We start from the raw sequence: 19,146 nt of genomic DNA on the forward strand, positions 1-19,146 counted from the left end.
CCCCGCGGCGCATATAAGTTTGACATGTGCGGGTGAGCTCTTTGGTCGCTGACCATTACAGATTTATAGCAGAATACACAAAACACGGCGCAATGGACAGCCGTGTATTAGAACTGTTTGCATTTAGAAAGTATGGAGGCAAAATCTATAATGTTAGTCCGTTGCAATAAATAACGATATGTTAACAATAAATCTTAAACCGGTCATGAAAAAGTTCAAATTTTTGTTATTTTCTTGCTTGACCAGTGTTATGAGCAGTCCGACTAGCTTGAATCAGATAGGAAAACAAATTATTGGGATTTTGGCATTACGTATACAATAATAAATGAAAATGATCCTTGCGCAAAGCATTTTTCATATATTTCTCTGAAGGACATCCGGACATCCGCCCAACACTTCACTTCCGCTAGTTGCAGTACGGGAGCGGACGCCTTCACTTTTGGGGCGTTTTGCTGTAGTTTGTTGTCGTATGTCGTGTCGGTGTCGAGTGGAGCGGTGGGAGTGGGAATTTGTGACCGGTGTTATTCGTGAACACTGGTTTGGGGCGCTGATGCGTCTTTTTTTTATACTGCCACCACCCCGAACTTTGAAGATACACGGGCCCGTAGCAGTGCATTATGCTGAATCGCGAGCTCCTTCTCTGTTGACGTCGCTTTCCTGGTACCACTCGTGAATACTGCAAGCGTTTAAACAGTGTGCACCGTCTCGCCTACATCCCCGGTGACGTACTCGACCTGTTGAAACTTATTGCTTCCGTCATTTTATAGTACGCAAGGCAGTTATCTCGTTGGTCTGGTTTCGGTTATAAAAGCAAGGCAAAACGCTCGCAGTTCCCGCCCTCAGTAGACGTTGGACATCTTCCACACTTTGACACCGGATAACTGAATGAACGAGGATTTACATTCACTTCCGAGGTTACCCTCGTCGCTTCCTCACCGTTGAGCAGCAGGATGAGCTGGCGACAAGCCGCGGATGAAAGGCTTGAGCATCAACAGCCCAAGCGCACTCGGTGCCGATGCGGGCGACGCAGGTTTCTGTCAACCGGGAGTCCAGCACAAACCGTGACCGTTCCAGCTCTTCGTCATAACACGGTGTTGCAGAGAGCAGGGTAAAATACAGCTACACGGATCACCGAAGCAAACTCACTGCTATCTTAAATCTTGGCTTGTGATTGCGCCTTTGTAGTAGATCATCTTATTCGTTTTGCTGGAGAGACGCAAACGACGGGCATAAGAAAATCGCTTGCATATTCCGCATATCTCACAAAAGCATTTACCCTGTCACCTTACGAAAAGCGCGAAACACGGAGTCCGCACCGTCCCAAGCTTCCGGTTTTTTACCTGCTTTAGAGCAGTTTGTACCTGCTAGTAGATATGCCTACTGAAACTGAAACAGGGTAGTGCCAGAGAGAAAGAGACAAAGTTGGGAAAGCTTTTTCGCTCTCCAATTTCTTAACTCTCAAGTGATTGAACCATAATAAATGCACCAACGCCTCTTCCAAAATAAAGAAAGAGCACTACGTTCACAACGTAAAAAAATGGTCTCAGTACATGCATCTGTGGGCAGGTAGGAAACCTTGCCCTAATTTATTCACGCCGCATGATTGGCGCAACTAGCTCATTGCAGGACCGAATCATTTACTCGAGCGGTGTGCGTCGCTATGCAAACGCAGTCCAACACGAAGCATAAAAAACGGCAGATTTAAGACAACAATCCGGAGTCCATTATTCAATTAAAACGACGTAATTTTGTTGAAAACGCCCGCTGCTTCTTACTGACGGTATGTGTCGGGATACTTTCACAGTTTGAAACGGAACGAAGGAAGATTTACTTTTAAAAACGCTCGCTGCGTCCTCCCGGACCAGCTGGACCGGATCAGCTGACGACGACGGGACTGTACCCGTTGAACCTCCACCCCGCAACAAACAATTTGCGCTCCGTGTTAAAAGCGTGGTTCAAACAGACCCGGAATACAAAGCACCGCACCACACACGACGAACGTTTCAGCTCTTTTTCGCATCGCCGGGTTGCACCAAACAGAACGAGATCGCCGAAGTAAACGCCGCGCTGTCGTGAACCTTGGCGTGTGGTTGCGAACTCGTGAACCCTGTGACTCCCTTCGCTTTCAAAGCACACACGACGATTACGAATGGTACTTTCCGTCTTCCAGGAACACCACAGGGGCACTTCTCCGGTCACGTCTTCACTATGTGCTCGCAAACTCCGAAGCTCTATGCGAAGCTTCTCGCGTCCCGTCAAACCAAAACAGTAGCGGCGCCATGCGTACTTGACAGACTTTCTCCGGTCAAACAAAAACAACGAAAGCCAACAGGCTCTTGCTTCCAGCGTACATCGGCGCTTGCGCCGTGGCCAGATCGTTTGCAGTTGAAGGTTGAAGCAAAAACGAAACCAACTGCAATGTCACGTGTTCACATCGAGGACACGCTTTTTATATCCGTTTTAACTGTTTGGAACGAATAATTAGACCCATGACTTTATTTGTGGTGTGTAAGAAACTATTATCAAGACCCCTAAACTAAATACAAACATGGGCGACATGAGGGAAGCCGCATTGCCATCGACCAGAAAATGGCGGCGAGCACGGTAAGCGCGGGTTTCGCCAACGTCCTGCGACATGGCGCAATTGCTTTTGGTGCATATCTGTCTCCGAGACATGTTTCGTTCCGCGGCATTTGTCTCACGGTCCTTTCTAGGTGTGTCCCCAAGCGCTCCGGTGCTTCGATAGCCGGCAATGCCGCGGTCGTCGCCGGGGGCGATGCGTGTTATCGAGGTCGGCTACACGGTTATGCGTGTATGACCGAACCAAAACACGTTTTTTACAACCTCGCATGATTTCTGAACGAATTATCCGTTACTCATCTTGTAAATTTATGGTAATTTGTGTAAATAGCGTGTTTTTTTTACCTTAAATATTCGCCAAATACACGGGACTTGCTAACAGTGTACGCCTCTGTGCGAAGATGTCCTGGATAACCCTTCGGGAGGCGCTCAATAAACTTTGCCTGCGGGCGCCGACCTGTCCCATGAAGATCCCTCGGAAGGCTGTTCAAAAATGCTGATTATTTCTGTGAACCAGAGAAGGATCCAGAAAGTCTCTCAACAACAGCAGAGTTGGAAATACACTCAGATTCTGGTCCAACAGAACATGTAGAACAAGTGCATACCTCACAGCCAACTTTATTTTGCAAATTCCTAGCAGCAATTGGACTGCAAAGGGAATTCGAAGGGTGGTCGGCACATTTCAAAACTCCTCTCTCGAAAATCAGAACTTGTCTGGTAGACGCTGACCAGTAAAACAAGTGCGAGCGAAGCGGCAGCTAAAAGCGCGAGCACAGGCCTCAAACAGTGCACATTCACTGCACGACCGAGACTGGACCGCACCGAGTTGCGAGGGCGTCTACCTTCTGTGGCAATGCAGTCAAAGAAGACGCGAGCACGGAGCGATTGCGCTACGTAGCTCTACGCGCCGCACGCGCATTCCTCCTCTCGTCAAAAATGCCACAAAAAAAGCTCCAGGGAAGCGGGAAATTGGCTATGTTGAACTAAGTCCGTTCATCGACAATAAACATAGCAAAGATAATAAAAGTTTTGACAGATCGTTTTTTTTTTTTTGCCCCGATGACGTCATCCGATAAGATACGGCGTATACTCAATGCCGCCGGGGGGGAGAGGAGGTATCGTTATCGGGGCGAAGAAAAGATCTGCTAAAAACTCTTATAACGGCGACAGAATTATAGCAATGCCCCCAATGCTATCGAAGCGTTCGGATAATTATACGCTCGCATTGGTGTGATGTGATAATGGCCAGCAATGGCATTGCCCTGATAAGGCTGCCCATCTACTACTACCGTAGAAACTCGCTTTGATTTTAGTCACCAGATTGTAGTGGCTCCGACGAATTCTGGCTGCTTGGAGCGTTTCACGCTGTCAGTACAGCGAAGGCGGCATCATTTAACAATGATACAAAGCGTGTGCCAAAAAGGTCCTACCGCTTATCATGCTCAACTTGTATTTTTCGCAGGCAAAAGGGCAAAAACCAACCGAAAACCATGCTGAACCTCGACGGGAGTCGGGACTCGCAAGCGGTTGTAACGGCGGAGCAGTAGCAGACGAAAACGCGTGCATTAATGCGCGGGCAGCGCCACCGAAGCTATATCGTATTTGGTCCCTCCCCGCTGACGAAAAAAAAAATCGGACACGGTTCCGGACCCCCTTCAATGTACAGCTTTATGGGAAGTTCCAGCACTGAGTTGTTCCAGTAACGGTGACTCAATCGGTGTCGAACACGTGACATTTGGAGCCTAACACTTGCCTGACCAATAAGGAAGTCAGCGTGTAGCGGACACTCTCGATACCGCACCGGGAGCGCCATCTAGAGGGGGTCGTCATAGCGCGGCTTTGGAAAGCGAGCGCGTCGTATCCACGAACGCTGAGATCGGCACCGCGGGTTGAGAAAACCGTGCAAGCCATGCTTCCAGCAGTTCGTTTCCCTCTGTGGTAATGAGAATGCATGTTCGCATCGAAACTTCTTTCGTGCTCCGATCGTACCGAAAGCAAGGCGTGACTGCATTCAGACGAAGCAGATCTCACGCGCGGTGCAGACGATCGATACGCGCGCAGACGATGGGAGCTGCACGTCGGTGGCGCGTGACGTTGGTGCTCAAAGCAGTCTGAGATTGAGTTCTTTTCCCTGCGTCTCTGAGCATGGCGTAATGACGGGGGGTTCTGCGGTATTTAAACGTCCTTGGCAGTTGGGGGCCATTGTGATGTCGGTGCCGATAAGACTTTCGTAATCTGTTCCTTGCTTGAATCCGTGTGAAACTTTATATTTATTTACTCTTTAAACATACAAAAGTAAGTTTATTACACTTTGCGTTAAACGTTTATAGTGAATGTAAAGTGTATATGAATGGAAAGTGTACATGCTGGTGGTGATCGAACCGTATGAGGAAGGTAGCGAGGGAGGGGGTGGAGAAAGCGATGCGCAAACACTCCCCTCTCCCTTGCCGTGCGACGAGCACGAGCAAGCAAGGTTGAAGGGGTGTCATATGATGTCATCGCTTAACAAGAATAGGGAAAACCAGTAGCTATTTCATTTCACAAGTGTTTGCTTCCAGGCATGGTGTCGGCCCTCGACGAATCTGTGGGCAGCGTGTTCGAGTCCCTCAATCATCGGGGCATGCTAGACAACACCGTCTTTGTGTTCAGTTCGGACAATGGCGCGGACACCGACAGTGCCACCGCCAACTCGGCCTCTTCGTGGCCCTTCAGAGGTCAGAAATACACACCCTGGGAAGGCGGAGTGCGCGCACCGGCCGTCATCTGGAGCCCACTTTTCTCTGGCTTACTGGGATCCGTATACAACAACATGTTCCACATCTCTGATTGGCTTCCGACGCTGTATCAACTTGCCGGTAAGCAAGTAATTCACTCTATCTAGCTGGCGAGAGTGGCGCATAAAATGTCCAAGGTATAATAAACTTGCAGGATCTTTTAACTGCAGATGTGAAGGACTGCATCCTGTTTATAGTCTGTAACTGGTTAAGAGCCCAGTAGCCTCCCGCACGCGCTCGTGGCTTTTCGCCGGGATATAGCTGCAAGGTTCTATCAAAGGCAGGAAGCTGCCGTTTGAGGCGAAGTCCTCTACGAACATCTTACTGGCAGTGACTATTTGCAGTCTACTTGACCAAAAGCGTCGCTGTTATCGGCTTTCCTCAATTGACTGAACAACGGGCATAGGGACATTTTAGACTGACAACTTAGAAAGTGTTAGTTCAAGAACGCAATAGCTGCAAGCTTCAACCATGCTTTTTAAACGTGCCATCTAGCTTGTCCAAAGTGATGAAAAGTAGCCGGGATAGCAAGCCCCTCATAACTTCACAGCGAGGCAAATCCCGGTCGTGACGTCATGGTCATAAGAGGGCGCTACCGAAACAGCACAACGCTAATATGGAGGTCGCAAACCTGGGAAGGAGGCAGCGAAGTTTAGATTATCAGATTAATTTAGCCAACCATGGTATAGACCTCACTTCTGAAATTTCAGGTGGCCTTGCCGAAGGAATGGCCGACGACATCGACGGCTTGAGCCACCTGCATTCGCTCACTGGTGGAACCGAGCCCCCAAGGCACGAACTGCTAATCAACATCGACCCCGTGGAAAATTACTCGGCAATAATTGAAGGCCATTTCAAGCTGGTCAAAGGTCGTGCGTCGGGCAGTGCTTTTGACAAGTGGTATTCGATTCCCGGAAACGTCACATGGGATTCGGACATGCCTCGAAAGCAGTGCGAAAGCTCCGTGGTCGTCCGAGTGTTGAGGAACATCGGTTTGAGTCCCGTGTGCGGTGCGGGCCGCACGCGTTACGCCGTTCCCGTTGATTGTGGCCAGAGGGACCCTAGAGAGAAGTCGTGTGCACCGGAGAGGTCAGCCTGCCTTTTTGATTTGTCGAAGGACCCCTGCGAGTACAATGATGTTTCTGGCCAGCATCCAGAGGTAAGAAATTCTAGAGTGGAAGTTTCATCTCCACCAGAATAAGCCAGACATTGGCAGTTGTGTCTGGCAGCTTTCTTTTTATTAGTTTGCTTTCTAGATAAAATGAATAAGAGTCAAGCATGATTCAATGAATCAAATCACTGAACTGGCGTGCGTGATAGATAAGGCACTTTCCAGGAGTAGTTTTGTGGCGTTATTTTCTTCACTCTTCTGTTTAATATAGGGGAGTTCACGACACTTTCTGATTTTCAGATGAAATAACAATTCAATTGATAAATGTCAAAACGTGACATTGCGGTTTTCATACTTTAAAGCATGAAGCGCTTTTTAACGAATTTCTTTGTCTCAGATACCTGTCCGTCCATCGGTTCGTACCTTTCCCCTCCAAACTGAGCAGGGAATTTGACGTCGTGTGATATTATATAGTATCTGCCGTGTATTATATGCGTGTTCGCCACGTATAGCGAACACGACCTATTGAGCCCAAACAACGGCGGATGCAACCGGAGACACCGGCAGGGGAGAGCCGAGCAGCGAGCGTGGAGCAGCACGGGACGTTTGAAAGGCAGACTGGGCGCGGTTGCAGAACAGAAAGGATGCTGCTCGTAACTTCAACCAATTCTATCCTAAACAGTTAAAGAAATATATCCTTGCATTATCAATTAACCGGTACATCACAATGGCGACGAGGATGGGATCCATATGCAATAAGGGCGGGATGGGATCTAAGCAACTGAGCGACATCGGAACAAAGGTGACAGCGGTAACAGGAGTGACGCCTCATCTCAACCCTAAAGAATGCCTCGCATGAGGAAAATCAAAGACTTCAATCAGAAATCGGAATCATGATCTTCGTACAACCATAGGATCAATGTGTTCTACGCTCTGAACGACATTCCCGAACCAAAGCGAGCCGATGTTCGTCTCACCATCTTCGGACGACAAATGTACGAACTAATACGGAACTTTGCGGCACCTGCCAAACCAGGCACCAAGGCGTACGTACAGATCGCCCAACTAGTGCAGACCCACATCGACTCGACGCCCAGTGAAGTGGTTGAACGCTATGAATTTCATAACTCTAAGCAACTGGAATTCGAATCCGTCGCAGATTACCTAGCTGAGCTCGAACAGCTTTCACTGCGATGCGACTTCGGTGTTTCCCTCAACGACCGGCTTCGAGACAAGCTCACTGACGGCATTAAGGACGAAAACATCCTCAAAATGCTGCTGGCTGAACCGACGCTGACATTCAAGGCAGCGGTGGATCTTGAAACATCGATGGAGGTAGCCATGAAAAATTCGAAGGAAATAAAGAACGAGACCGGGACCCAACAAGGTGTCAACCGCTTGACTCAAAGGATGAAATACAAGACGTCACTTCCTAAAAGGCAAGCGAGTATAAAGGAAAACCTCGCACAAACAGGACCCCATGTTACCGTTGGGGCAAAAAGATTCACGACCCTGAAAACTGCTTTCAAGAAACAAGACTTGCAAATTGTGCGAAAAAACAGGACACTTCCAGATGGCCTGCCGTGACAAAACACGAGATCAACAAGATTCAAGAAGCAAGGATAAACCAAACATCACCAACCCTGTTACCGCACGGAACTCGGGAGACGACACTCCGTTTTATTTGATCATCTCAAGCTACCCGAAACCCATCGCCGTAACTGTGGAGATGTGCAACAAACCTCTTCAGATGGAGATCGACACAGCCTTACCCGTGATTGTGATCAACTTTGAGACGTTTCATGAAATTCTTCCAGATAGCCAACCAGTTGAAACCTTCGAGAACGACGCTGAAGCCGTATGTCGGCAAGGCCATTGTTCCAGAGGGAATGGTTCAAGTGGAAATGCGGTACAACGAGCACGTCAAACGTCATGCAATCCAAGGGGTGAAGAATGGGGGGACCTCCCATATTGGGAAGGGCATGGCTTCAGGATTTTGAAGTAAACTGGGAGGAGGTACACAACGTGCGTGCAGGCACCTTAACTCTCGCAAGTGTGCTACAGAAACACGGTTCATCTTTGAAGGTCCGGGAGAACTGAAGGCCCACGCCGTGAAACTCTGACGTGAATGAAGAAGCTCAACCAAAATGTTTTCAGATCAAGGTCAGTTTCATACGTCCTCCGACAAAAGATAGAAGAGGAGCTGGATCGTCTTGAGAAGGAGCCCATTATAACTCCTGTGATGAGGAGTGAGTGGGCGATTCCAATCATTCCAGTGATAAAGACAAAAACACAAGTGCAAATATGCGGGGATTAGAAGGTTACACTCAACCCAGCCTTGAAGCCAGATAGGTACCCAGTACCGAAGACTGAAGATCTATTTCTGAAGATTGCCCATAAAAAGAAGTTCACCAAGCTGGATTGCAAACAAGCCTACTTCCAGATCCCCTCAGCGGATCTCACTGTGATCAATACACACAAAGGGTCTATCAGGGGAACAGAGTGTCATTTGGAATAACCCCGGCATCAGCTATTTTCCAACGCGTCATCGGAGGACTCGTCGGGAATTTTGCGTACACAAGTGCATTTTAGGATGGCATCGTGGTAAGTGGCAATAACGATCTACATCATCTGCGGAACATGCACATCGTACTGCAAACCTTAAGGAAGGTGGCATTCACTTGGGAAAGCAAAACTGCTGCCTCATGTAGGACTTCATCCAACACCTAGGATATGTCGTAGCAAAGCAGGAAATTCACTCAAATCGTAAAAAGAAGGATGCGATCCTACACGCGAAGAAGCCGAAAAACCAAAAAGAGCTCAGTGCATTTCTGGGACTGCCGATCTACTACAGAAACCTCATCAGCGACATAGCCAACACCCTACATCTGCTACATGAACTGATGCGAAAAGGCAAAAAGTGGGAATGGTCGAGATTATGCCAGAGAGCCTTCTACAGAGAGAAGAAGCAACTCGCCAAGAAGAGTCTGCTAGTGCACTATGACCCTGCACTTCCTCTGGAACTGCACTGCGACGCTTCGAGCCATAACATTGGTGCAGTACTTCAACACGTACTGCCCAACAAAAAACGGAAACCGATCGCCTTTATGTAGAGAACGCTCTCCAAAGGTCAGCGAAACTAGTCCGAGATCGATAAAGAAGCTCTGAGCCTAGTTGAAGGCGTAAATATATTTCACCGGTATTTGTTTGGACGCCACTTCACGCTGTGCACGGACTACAAAACCCCGGTATCCATTTTTAATCCCAGTAAGGGAATCCTGGCACGGTTGCAGCAAGAATGCAGAATTGGGCAATCCTATTGTCAGGGTACCATTTCGACATAGAGTATCTGTCAACCGACAAGAACGTTGTCACGGACTTGCTATGAAGACTCCCAATGACTGAAAAGGGCGCCACAGAATCAAACTGCAAGAATGGATGAAATCAAATGTTTCTATGTAGAAACGTTTCAAGTACTCGCACTGACACATAAGCAGATCAGCAGAGCAACGCGAAAGAACACCGGGTTATAAACTTATAATAGGTTTTAAGATTCACCAGGGAAGGATGGCTGTAATATGTAAATTCTGATGACCTGAAGCCTTAATTCTCTCGCGGAACGGAACTAACCGTGGAGCTCGACTGCTTCATGGGGGAGCACGCGTCATCGTACACTCGAGGTTCCGAAAAAGACGTTTTGAACGATTTGCGTCAAGGTCACTCGGAAATGACAGAGATGAAGAGAGTGGCACGACACTACGTGTGGTGGGCGCTTTTAGATCATGACATCGAAACAACGGTCCAAAGTTGTCGACCGTGCCAGGAATTGAGCTACGAGGCAGACAGAGTTCCCATACACCCGTGGGAATACCCAAAGAGAAATGAAAACTAGTGCATGCAGATTTCGCAGGCCCCTTTCAATTAAGAAATTTCTTGCTGATCAGTGATGCATACTCGAAATGGCCCGAGGTAGTGCCCATGACCTCGGCGACTTTGGCAGCCACCATAACGGTGTTTCTAACTCCCTTTCCAAGATATGGACTGCCAGAAAGGATTGTGACAGGCAATGGCTCGCAGCTCGGATCAAGCGAATTTCGGGATGTCATGTCAAGAAACGGACTGCAGCAGCCATTCTTACCCCCAAACCATCCCGCAACGAACGGTACGGCAGAAACTTCGTGGGAACATTCAAGAAGTCTGTCAACGCAAGCCTGAAGTCGGGCTGACCATGGAAGAGGCATGCCATAACATATTGGTAACATACCAGACGACCCCGCAAACAACAACGGGCTCAACACCTGCCAAAATGATGACAGGAGACGAATTTCGCACAAGGTTCGATCTTCTTAGACCATCAGTAACGGATGTCGCGCGACCAAACAGGCAAAAAAGCACGTCTCGGCGGCTTCGCGTGACTCTAAAGAACACACCTACATCACAACGACCAAGTCTGGGCAGTAGACTACAGGAACGGCAAGAAATGGTCAAAAGGCGTCGTCGTCCGAGTTCTAGGAAACGGAACATAAGAGATTCGCACGATGTAAATAGATGGAAACAACACATCGATCAGCTGAGACTTGTACCCAAGGAGGAAAAGGTAATATCTACATGGAAACAACACATCGATCAGCTGAGACATGTACCCAAGGAAGAAAAGGGAATATCGTACACCTCTCCACCAGTCCCCATTCCTTTGGCGCTCATTTCCAGTCATGAACCCATAAGCCCAGCTAAACATTTTGTCGTAACTTCTTCCCTTCGAAAGCTCTCTGCCTTTTCAATGTGATACATTTGCGGTACCCAAAGCGCGTCACTCGGCCCAAATGCTCGTCACACGACGCCGGACCTCACTTATTTCCTTCACACCTAAGCCAAGAGTGCGGTAGAAGTTATGCGCTTGCCGGACCAACCAGCCGCCTCCCTTTCATTACCTGACCTCGTTCTCTGTGTGTGGGTATGCGCGACAGAGCGTGATCACGCGGCGAAAGTGTGGATGTCCCAGCGAGCACGTAGCTACCACAGCACTGTCAGCTTAGGGGTGAACGGGGTGGGGAAAGCAACTTTTGTCCGAGTTTTGAGCGACGTGCCAATCTACTAGAGGAAGAATGGCAGTGTCCGAGTACACAAACGAGGGTCCCAACAAGAGAGGAGTTCCTCCTCTCCGCCTTCTTGGACTGCATGGTACAATGCGCGATTTGTGAGTTCAGGAGGAAAGCCAAAGAAGGGAAATTTTGAAAAATCGTTTCATGATCCCTTTAACACCGTGACGCTGTCGGGCGACGTTAGGAAATTTGACGGAGGCCACGTGATACCAATTTCTCGCACTGAATTTAGAGACAGAATCAACGCGATATCACCTGACATTACCCAATTACCCAATATCAGGTCACGTCACGTCAATTCTCCTGCTAAATTTAGCGCGAAAATAATCGTGCCTAGCAATGCAATGCGTGAATTTCGAAACAAAAATGTGAGCTTAAAAGGGATGACAAGGCTAGCCCTTAAAGTGTATGGTGTGAGTGTGAGGCAGAATATGGGATGAAATGGATGTCAACGTATATATGCATGGCGTTTTTGCGAAAGGTTTCAAAAATTTGTAAAAGATACTATTCGAGCTAAAAAAAAACTCTTTGCGGGAATAAATTACCGGCGTTGGCGGCGGAAGTTAAGCATTACAAAATAGACTAATTAGCAAGATAATTAGCTAAAATGGACAAATTACCTTTTTAATATGTGAAAATAAAGAATGACTCCAATGAGAAACTTGCTAAGCATTGTCAAAAACCACTAAATCAAGTCTTTTTGGAAAGATAAAGCAGGGGCAGAATTGTACGGCGTTCTGAAAAAACGCTCAGTTTCGACGCGTTTCTAAGTTTCGATTTCTTATCTGAGCGCATTGAAGCGCCCGCGGTTTTGCTCCCCAGTGGCCTAGACGCGCAACACACGAGTGCAGTGATGTGATTGCTGCGCCAATCGCGCCAAACTGCGCCAAGGGGCTAACCCTGCTACATCCTGCTACATTTTGACAAAATATGGGTAATCTGCGCCAAGCCTGCGCCAAAGGACCAATTTTGGTCGCCTTTGAAAACCGAAACTAAACTGAGTACCGTAATTGAGCACGCGTAAGCTAGGTGGTGCAAGCAGCCGTCCGACACAAAGTACCCTGCATCAATCGTTCATCCGGTCTTGCATGGTTTTTCCCGCCGTCTCTCGTCTCGTGTCTTTAAAAAAAATAAATTCAATGATAGACGTGGGCGTGTGTGGACACCCCGACGCTAGCGTGCTGGGTACCAGCCATGCCGTCATGCTGTGAAGCGAAACCATGTTTTTGCATGGTGGGAGTTACTTTGTGAGCTGAAGCGCTCGCTCCTGAAAGCAACGGCCGTGGCCAAACTATATTTGGTCCCTACCTGCCAGTCACCATGGTCGCGCGACGTCGGATGTTGCCGTCCCACGTCACTCCAGTTATGGCACTTTCTAACTGAAACGTAAGGACTGCCGCATGTTCATCAACAATCCTGTTCTCGTTTAATGCGCTACTACAAAAATTCCTCTTCAGCTCAAAGACTGCTGTGTCAAAGTATTGATTGCCTAGGTTTCTATCGGTAGGCTTTCTTTCGAGACGTACCCCGGTACGGGAAAAATCAGCCGCGAAAGATGTTGGTGAATAGAAGTGAGCTAAAGCAAAGTAGGCAATCTCCGCATGCTGAACCCGCACAGCGTGCTTATTTGTCTCGAGTTCAGTCCTTGCACAAAGCGCTCCAAGAATTTTTGGACCCTGGCTCGCGATGACTTGAAAAGTCTTGCATCGATAAGCTCAGGTTCTTTTTTTTTTCTTCTGTGTTTAGCTTGTGCCTCGCCTGCCGGCCTGGCAAGCACGGGCCGCTGGACTGTTTTGTTTTTTTTTTTAATTTTTTTTTGTCGTATGTTGGACAGTTACATTTTGCATACAATTTTGAAAATTAGTTGGAGACGAAGCGGAATGGCATGGTTTCGATCGAACAGCCATCTCCGCTCGCGCGACAATTTCGCATTGCACGGCAGTAGTTACGTGTTTCACCAGTTGGAGACTGTTCCCATTTATTATATTACTAGTCAACCTAACGATGTGATATTTAGTACTAAGCTGGTCATTTTCAAATAAATTTAAATATCTGCAGTTTGGTCCGATACATTTATGTCATTTAACTGAAGCATTGCAAAATGTGTCATGTCATTAGCATTTCAGTTACATGTTAAAAGACTCCCAGGTGGCCTATCTCGACAATAATTGGTTGATTGCGGCGAGCAATGTGTCCTTCGGTTGTCCACCACTTGAAATGAATATCTTCTTTTTTTCCCTAAGAATATCTGCTCCAAAAGCCACTTCTGCTGCTCCGAAACACTGTTTTAGCTGCTCCAAAAGCCAGTTTTGCTGCTCCAAAACTCTGTTTTGGCTGCTCCAGAAGGTGCTCCAAAACGGCTCAGGCCAATCACATCACTGCGAGTGCCATACTTCCCTCCATCCTACGAGGGATCTTTAAATAATTAAATGCGCCGAAAAAGACAAGGACAAAGAAGTGGAACGACACAAGGCGCACTGTCAACGCTAACGCCACTGGAGGAACAAAACGACACCTCTCCGTTTTTTTCGATACATTTCCTAACCGCACAAAAGAGTGGCTCATGCGGTACAGAATAAAAAAGATCTTCAGCATCCACCGAAAAGGCACTTTGAAATCCCCGCGCTCCTTCCTCCAGAAATTCAATAACGCTCTCAGAGTTTCGCAGCAAAAAAGGATCGTACAGCTTTAATGTTGACAAGTGCTTGCTGAGGAAGCCAGACAAGTGTACCTGCCAGGAGCCCCTTTCAGTTACAATCGCTCTAAAAGGGTTCCAAATTTTGCGCGTTTTGGCAGAAAAGAAAATGTTCAGATGTAAACCGGTGGCATATTGCACGCTCCTTTGCAACCCGGCAAATTCAAATCACCACAAAGCTTCTTTGCGTGGGCCTTAACCTTAGACAAAGAACCCGGGCTCACTTTTTTGAAGTTCTTGAGGATTGCTTGCTGTGACCTTTCAGCAAACATGTCCCGCGTCACAACCACAAAGCCACCTTCCTTATCGGAAGTTAGCAGCTTCAGGTCGTTGTCCTTGAAGTAGTCGATGATGTGCATGTTATTCCATCCTTTCATCGATTGACCTGGCAGGCGCCGAAGAACATCGACGCCGTCCGCGACGCACCTTTCCTTGTCCTCAGGGGTGGTTTTTTCCGCCATCCCTCTCACCAGGGACAGCTTGGCAACAGGACGCAGTTTGGGTTCTCTGCAGAACTTTGGACCTTTTTGCAAGGCTGCCTCGGTGTTCGATGGCTTGACCGCACCTCCGAGAAGAGACACCTGTGGTTGTCGTATGTTGCCGCGTTTTTGGGCTCTTGGTATCGACGCTCTTGCCTGCTGCCACAAAACTTCAGTGTACTCTGCTGCTGTCCGCAGGTGACCCTTGTAGGCCCACCCGCTGCCTGCGTCGCAACACCCCCGTAGTAGCAACGGATCTTCAGGCAGTCACTGTATCTTTTTACCTGTTTCCAAGATTCAGAGCGTAGGATTCGGCATATTCTTTTGGCGTGGCCGATGGACGGCTGTATCCCATGAAATAACGCAATAACGTCCTCTGGGAAGCATCCACGTCGAATGGCATACGTATAGATCCTAGCCCGGCAGCGTGACACAGCAATTAGGTTGATTATGGGATACACCGACTGATGATGGGTGGGGGAACAAATAAAAGAGCTCGTTGTAAAAGAAATAAATTGCAGCGAAGTGGAAAGTTGAGCCAGTTGGTTCATGGTTCTTTAAATAATTAAAGGTCAATCGATGAAAGGATGGGATAACATGCACATCATCGACTACTTCAAGGACAACGACCTGAAGCTGCTAACTTCCCATAAGGAAGGTGGCTTTGTGGTTGTGACGCGAGACATGTTTGCTGAAAGGTCACAACAAGCAATCCTCAAGAACTTCAAAAAAGTGAGCCCGGGTTCCTTGTCTAAGGTTAAGGCCCGCGCAAAGGAGCTTTGTGGTGATTTGCACTTGGCCGGGTTGCAAAAAAGCGTGCAATCTGCCACCGGTCTACATCTGAACATTTTCTTTTCTGCCAAAACGCACAAAATTGGGAACCCTTTTAGAGCGATTGTAACGGAAAGGGGCTCCTGGCAGGTACACTTGTCTAGCTTCCTCAGCAAGCACTTGTCAACAATGAAGCTGTACGATCCTCTTTTGGTGCGAAACTCTGAGAGCGTTATTGAATTTCTGGAGGTAGGAGCGCGGGGATTTCAAAGTGCCTTTTCGGTGGATGCTGAAGATCTTTTTTATTCTGTACCGCATGAGCCACTCTTTTGTGCGGTTAGGAAATGTATCGAAAAAAAACGAAGAAGCGACGTTTTGTTCCTCCAGTGGCGTTAGCGTTGATAGTGCGCCTTGTGTCGTTCCACTTCTTTGTCCTTGTCTTTTTCGGCGCTTTTAATTATTTAAAGAACCATGAACCAACTGGCTCAACTTTCCACTTTGCTGCAATTTATTCCTACGAGGGAGCCGAGGCGGTGGCTTTGCGCAGCAGGAGCACCGGGGGGAGCAGAGATGCGTTCCGATAAGATATCAAAACTTAAAACCCCTCCAAACTGTTTTTTTAGAACGTTGTGAAGTGCTGTTTTTGCTTTATAGACGCTTTACACACGCGCCAAGTTACAGCCGCCATTGCTGACCTCCTCTTGTCTAACCGAGGTGCCGAGCAACTGAAACGGTAGTTGCCGATCCTCTACAAAGGCCGATGCTTTAGAAAAGGATCCAATTGAATATAATGTGGCAATAACCTGGCCTGCTATGGTAATGATGAAATTCAATAAAAGAAATAAGAGGAAACAAAAACTGAAGGTCAGTTATGGCGGCGCCCATGCACAGCTGCTGCAAAGCGTCTATATCTTTCCAAAAAGAATCGATATAGTAGTTTTCAATGAGGCTTTGCAAGTTTTTAATTAAAGTTGTCTGTTTATTTTCACTAAGTAAAAAGGTAATTAGAACATTTTAGTTCATTATCTTGCTAATCAGCATATTTTTGTAATCTTTCATGTCCGCCGACGCCGGTTGTTTGTTCCTGTAAGAAGTTTCTTTTTATCGTAAACAGCATGCTTGATCGAATGAAGCCGCCAAAAGACACATTTTTTGACGGAGTCGGGGTTTGAACACCTGGTTTTTCAGTAGCGGTTAGTTGTCACAGCCCCCCCCCCCCCCCCCCAAAAAAAAAAAATCGAGAGAGAGTTTTCCGGGTGTGACGTTGGTAAAGGTTGGGCCACTGACCGAGGGATAGGTCCACGTTTTGGTAGACAGTCTAACCAATGGAGAGAGACAGAGACGTAGGGCGAGGATGGGAAGAAACTGATTTAGTTGAAAGCAGAAGGCAAATTAAGACACATACACTCTTGACAAATTGATTCTGCAATATTGGGTAGAACGTTTTTAAAAACAGGGTCTACAAGTCTAGGTTTACGGAGGCTTATACAGTCACTAATGAAAATTTTACGACTAACCGAATCAAAAGATGATAATTCAAGAAGTAACAGCGAGTGCGGAAAGTCTCATCTGACGAGTCAATAGTTGACGACTCTCAAGGTGGAGGAGTTCCGGCCGTCGGCTGGCTTACTATGGGCGGGGCCCCCTGGCCTCGCACCCACTTCTTCAGCTGACACGCTCACACACAGCCGTACTCCGTCTTGTACTTGGCGAGAGACCATTGACAGTGGTCTCGTCGCCCCGCTCGACGACGCGATGCGTCCATTCGCCTTCGAGTCTCTTCTCGCACTGCCCTTTGTTCCTCGCACTCAAACCCTGGTTCCCACACCAAGCCCGGAAATTCCCCTCTCCCAGACGGTCATTGCCCTGCGGATCTTCCCTTTGGCCCTGAAAGCAGTCTGCCCTCTAAACCCAAACATTCCCTGCTGTTTAAAGTAGCACAACTCCGCTAGGGTCAAAGACCTCATGTTATATTCTTGTGTTTGGTTTTGTTTTGGGGCTGAGATGCGAGACAGCGTCTTTCGCAGTATTTATGCCTGTGGCCGCCATAGACGCGGTCGTCTGCGGCCCATGACTTCGGGAGTAACCCGAGCCTCCGGCAAGGCAGCCAAGAACCGGGGGCCACACGCGTTTTCCCACTGAGCCCGGGAGGGGAAGGTGAGGAGAAGGGAGCTACCGAGCGAAGGGTCCAAAAACACCGCACGCGTCGGAGAATTCGAAGATGGGGGAAGACTCCGGAAAGCCAGGCGACCGCTCACGTCGACAGAGTCTCTGTCTCCGACCTCCGCATACTATCACTGCCGTTTTGTGTGACATTAGCACGCCCGACCCGTAGTGGTTAGCACAAATACGGCTCCGCCAAAAATCTTGTCTTTCGGCGGCTTCGTAAACTTCGATCCATTCGATCGAGTACGGTTCATTAATCTGCATTTTTTTGGTTATTTCCTCTTTGCAGAAAGTTCCCGCGATATATTTTGTTGTACTTTTTTTTTTATTTACAGGTTGTGGAGCGCCTTCTGAAAAAATTGGCTGGCTATGAGGCCACCGCCCTGAAACCAGCGAACCTACCCGATGACCCACGATCGAACCCAGGCTTGCATAATAACGTCTGGGTTGCATGGAACGATGTTTCAGGGCCCAACTTGACAAGATGATACTCTTCTTTTATTATTTACCAATTGGCCATATTCAAGTCTAGGGATGATGATGTGAGTATCAGGCACCTATGATGCTGCAGCCATCGGGAGACACGAAGGCTAAGAGAACAAAGGAAGGTGACCAACCTGGCTTTTACGGGCGTTCTCGAGAAAGGGAACTATGCTTTTGTCTGCGGCATAAATGCTGTAGTAATTGGCTCAAGCAATAGTGATGTGGACTAGGCACGAAATGTTTCGAAGTTAATTACAGAAGTGTAAATTTCAAGTTCGTTCATTCAATCTTTCATTCCAACAAGGAACTTGCTGAGCGTCTCTGAAGACCAATAAATCAGCCGTAGAAACACGTGGAGCGCACGAGAAGCGCGGTGCGGCTCTGAAGTTAGCATTCGTGCAGCAGGCGCAAGGCAGGCGGTCCGAAAACGCATCCCCGCTCCTTGTGTCGTCTCTCATCAACCGCGTTTCCGCACAGCCAGTCTTGCACCAGTAATACGAGCGGTAACTTCCAAACATTCCTCGTGGGAGCCGCATGTGCTGCCTATTCGGCAAGAGAGAAAATAAACATCTTTAATATGAGAAAGCGGTGGGGAGGAGTCCTTAGTCCAAGGCACCTTGAGCTTTTCCTGCTTCCGAAGCCCTCGACACGAGCATGAGCTCGTCATCGAGGTTCGAGCTGGTCAGTGCCCTCTCCCAAAGCTCGTATGAAAACTTGGAGAGATTAGACGATTGCGAGGGGTTTTAATCGCTTTTCCCTACCATATGAAAGAGGGTCCCAGGGGCTCCATAAAAGCGGCATAGCGGGGAATAGAAAGTGAGGAAAAACATGTGGCATTTAGTCGGATGGGGGAAGGTGTTAGTCTGTAGGGCATGGTGATGCCGTTCGTACCCTTTCGATAGTTGTTCATGCGCGGGTGGGTAGGTACGTTGCTGCATCCAATAGTGCTGCGTGATCTCTTGATATGTTACCTATGGGACCGGCC

At 48.0% G+C, this 19,146-nt stretch overlaps 1 protein-coding gene across 1 annotated transcript in view; it reads left to right on the forward strand.

Annotated features, from left to right (window-relative positions):
- LOC115318696 (arylsulfatase B) overlaps positions 1 to 18,166 on the forward strand; it is a 52,707-nt gene extending 34,541 nt beyond the window's left edge. The window contains exons 7-9 of the mRNA XM_042292868.1: positions 5,139 to 5,435; positions 6,065 to 6,513; positions 18,014 to 18,166. Of these exons, the coding sequence (XP_042148802.1) occupies positions 5,139 to 5,435; positions 6,065 to 6,513; positions 18,014 to 18,166 (899 nt within the window). The remainder of the gene's footprint in view (positions 1 to 5,138; positions 5,436 to 6,064; positions 6,514 to 18,013) is intronic.
- Positions 18,167 to 19,146: the final 980 nt, after the last annotated feature.

This window comes from Ixodes scapularis, unplaced genomic scaffold (assembly GCF_016920785.2).
Source record: "Ixodes scapularis isolate PalLabHiFi unplaced genomic scaffold, ASM1692078v2 PGA_scaffold3__209_contigs__length_174095766, whole genome shotgun sequence".
NCBI classification, from domain to species: domain Eukaryota; kingdom Metazoa; phylum Arthropoda; class Arachnida; order Ixodida; family Ixodidae; genus Ixodes; species Ixodes scapularis.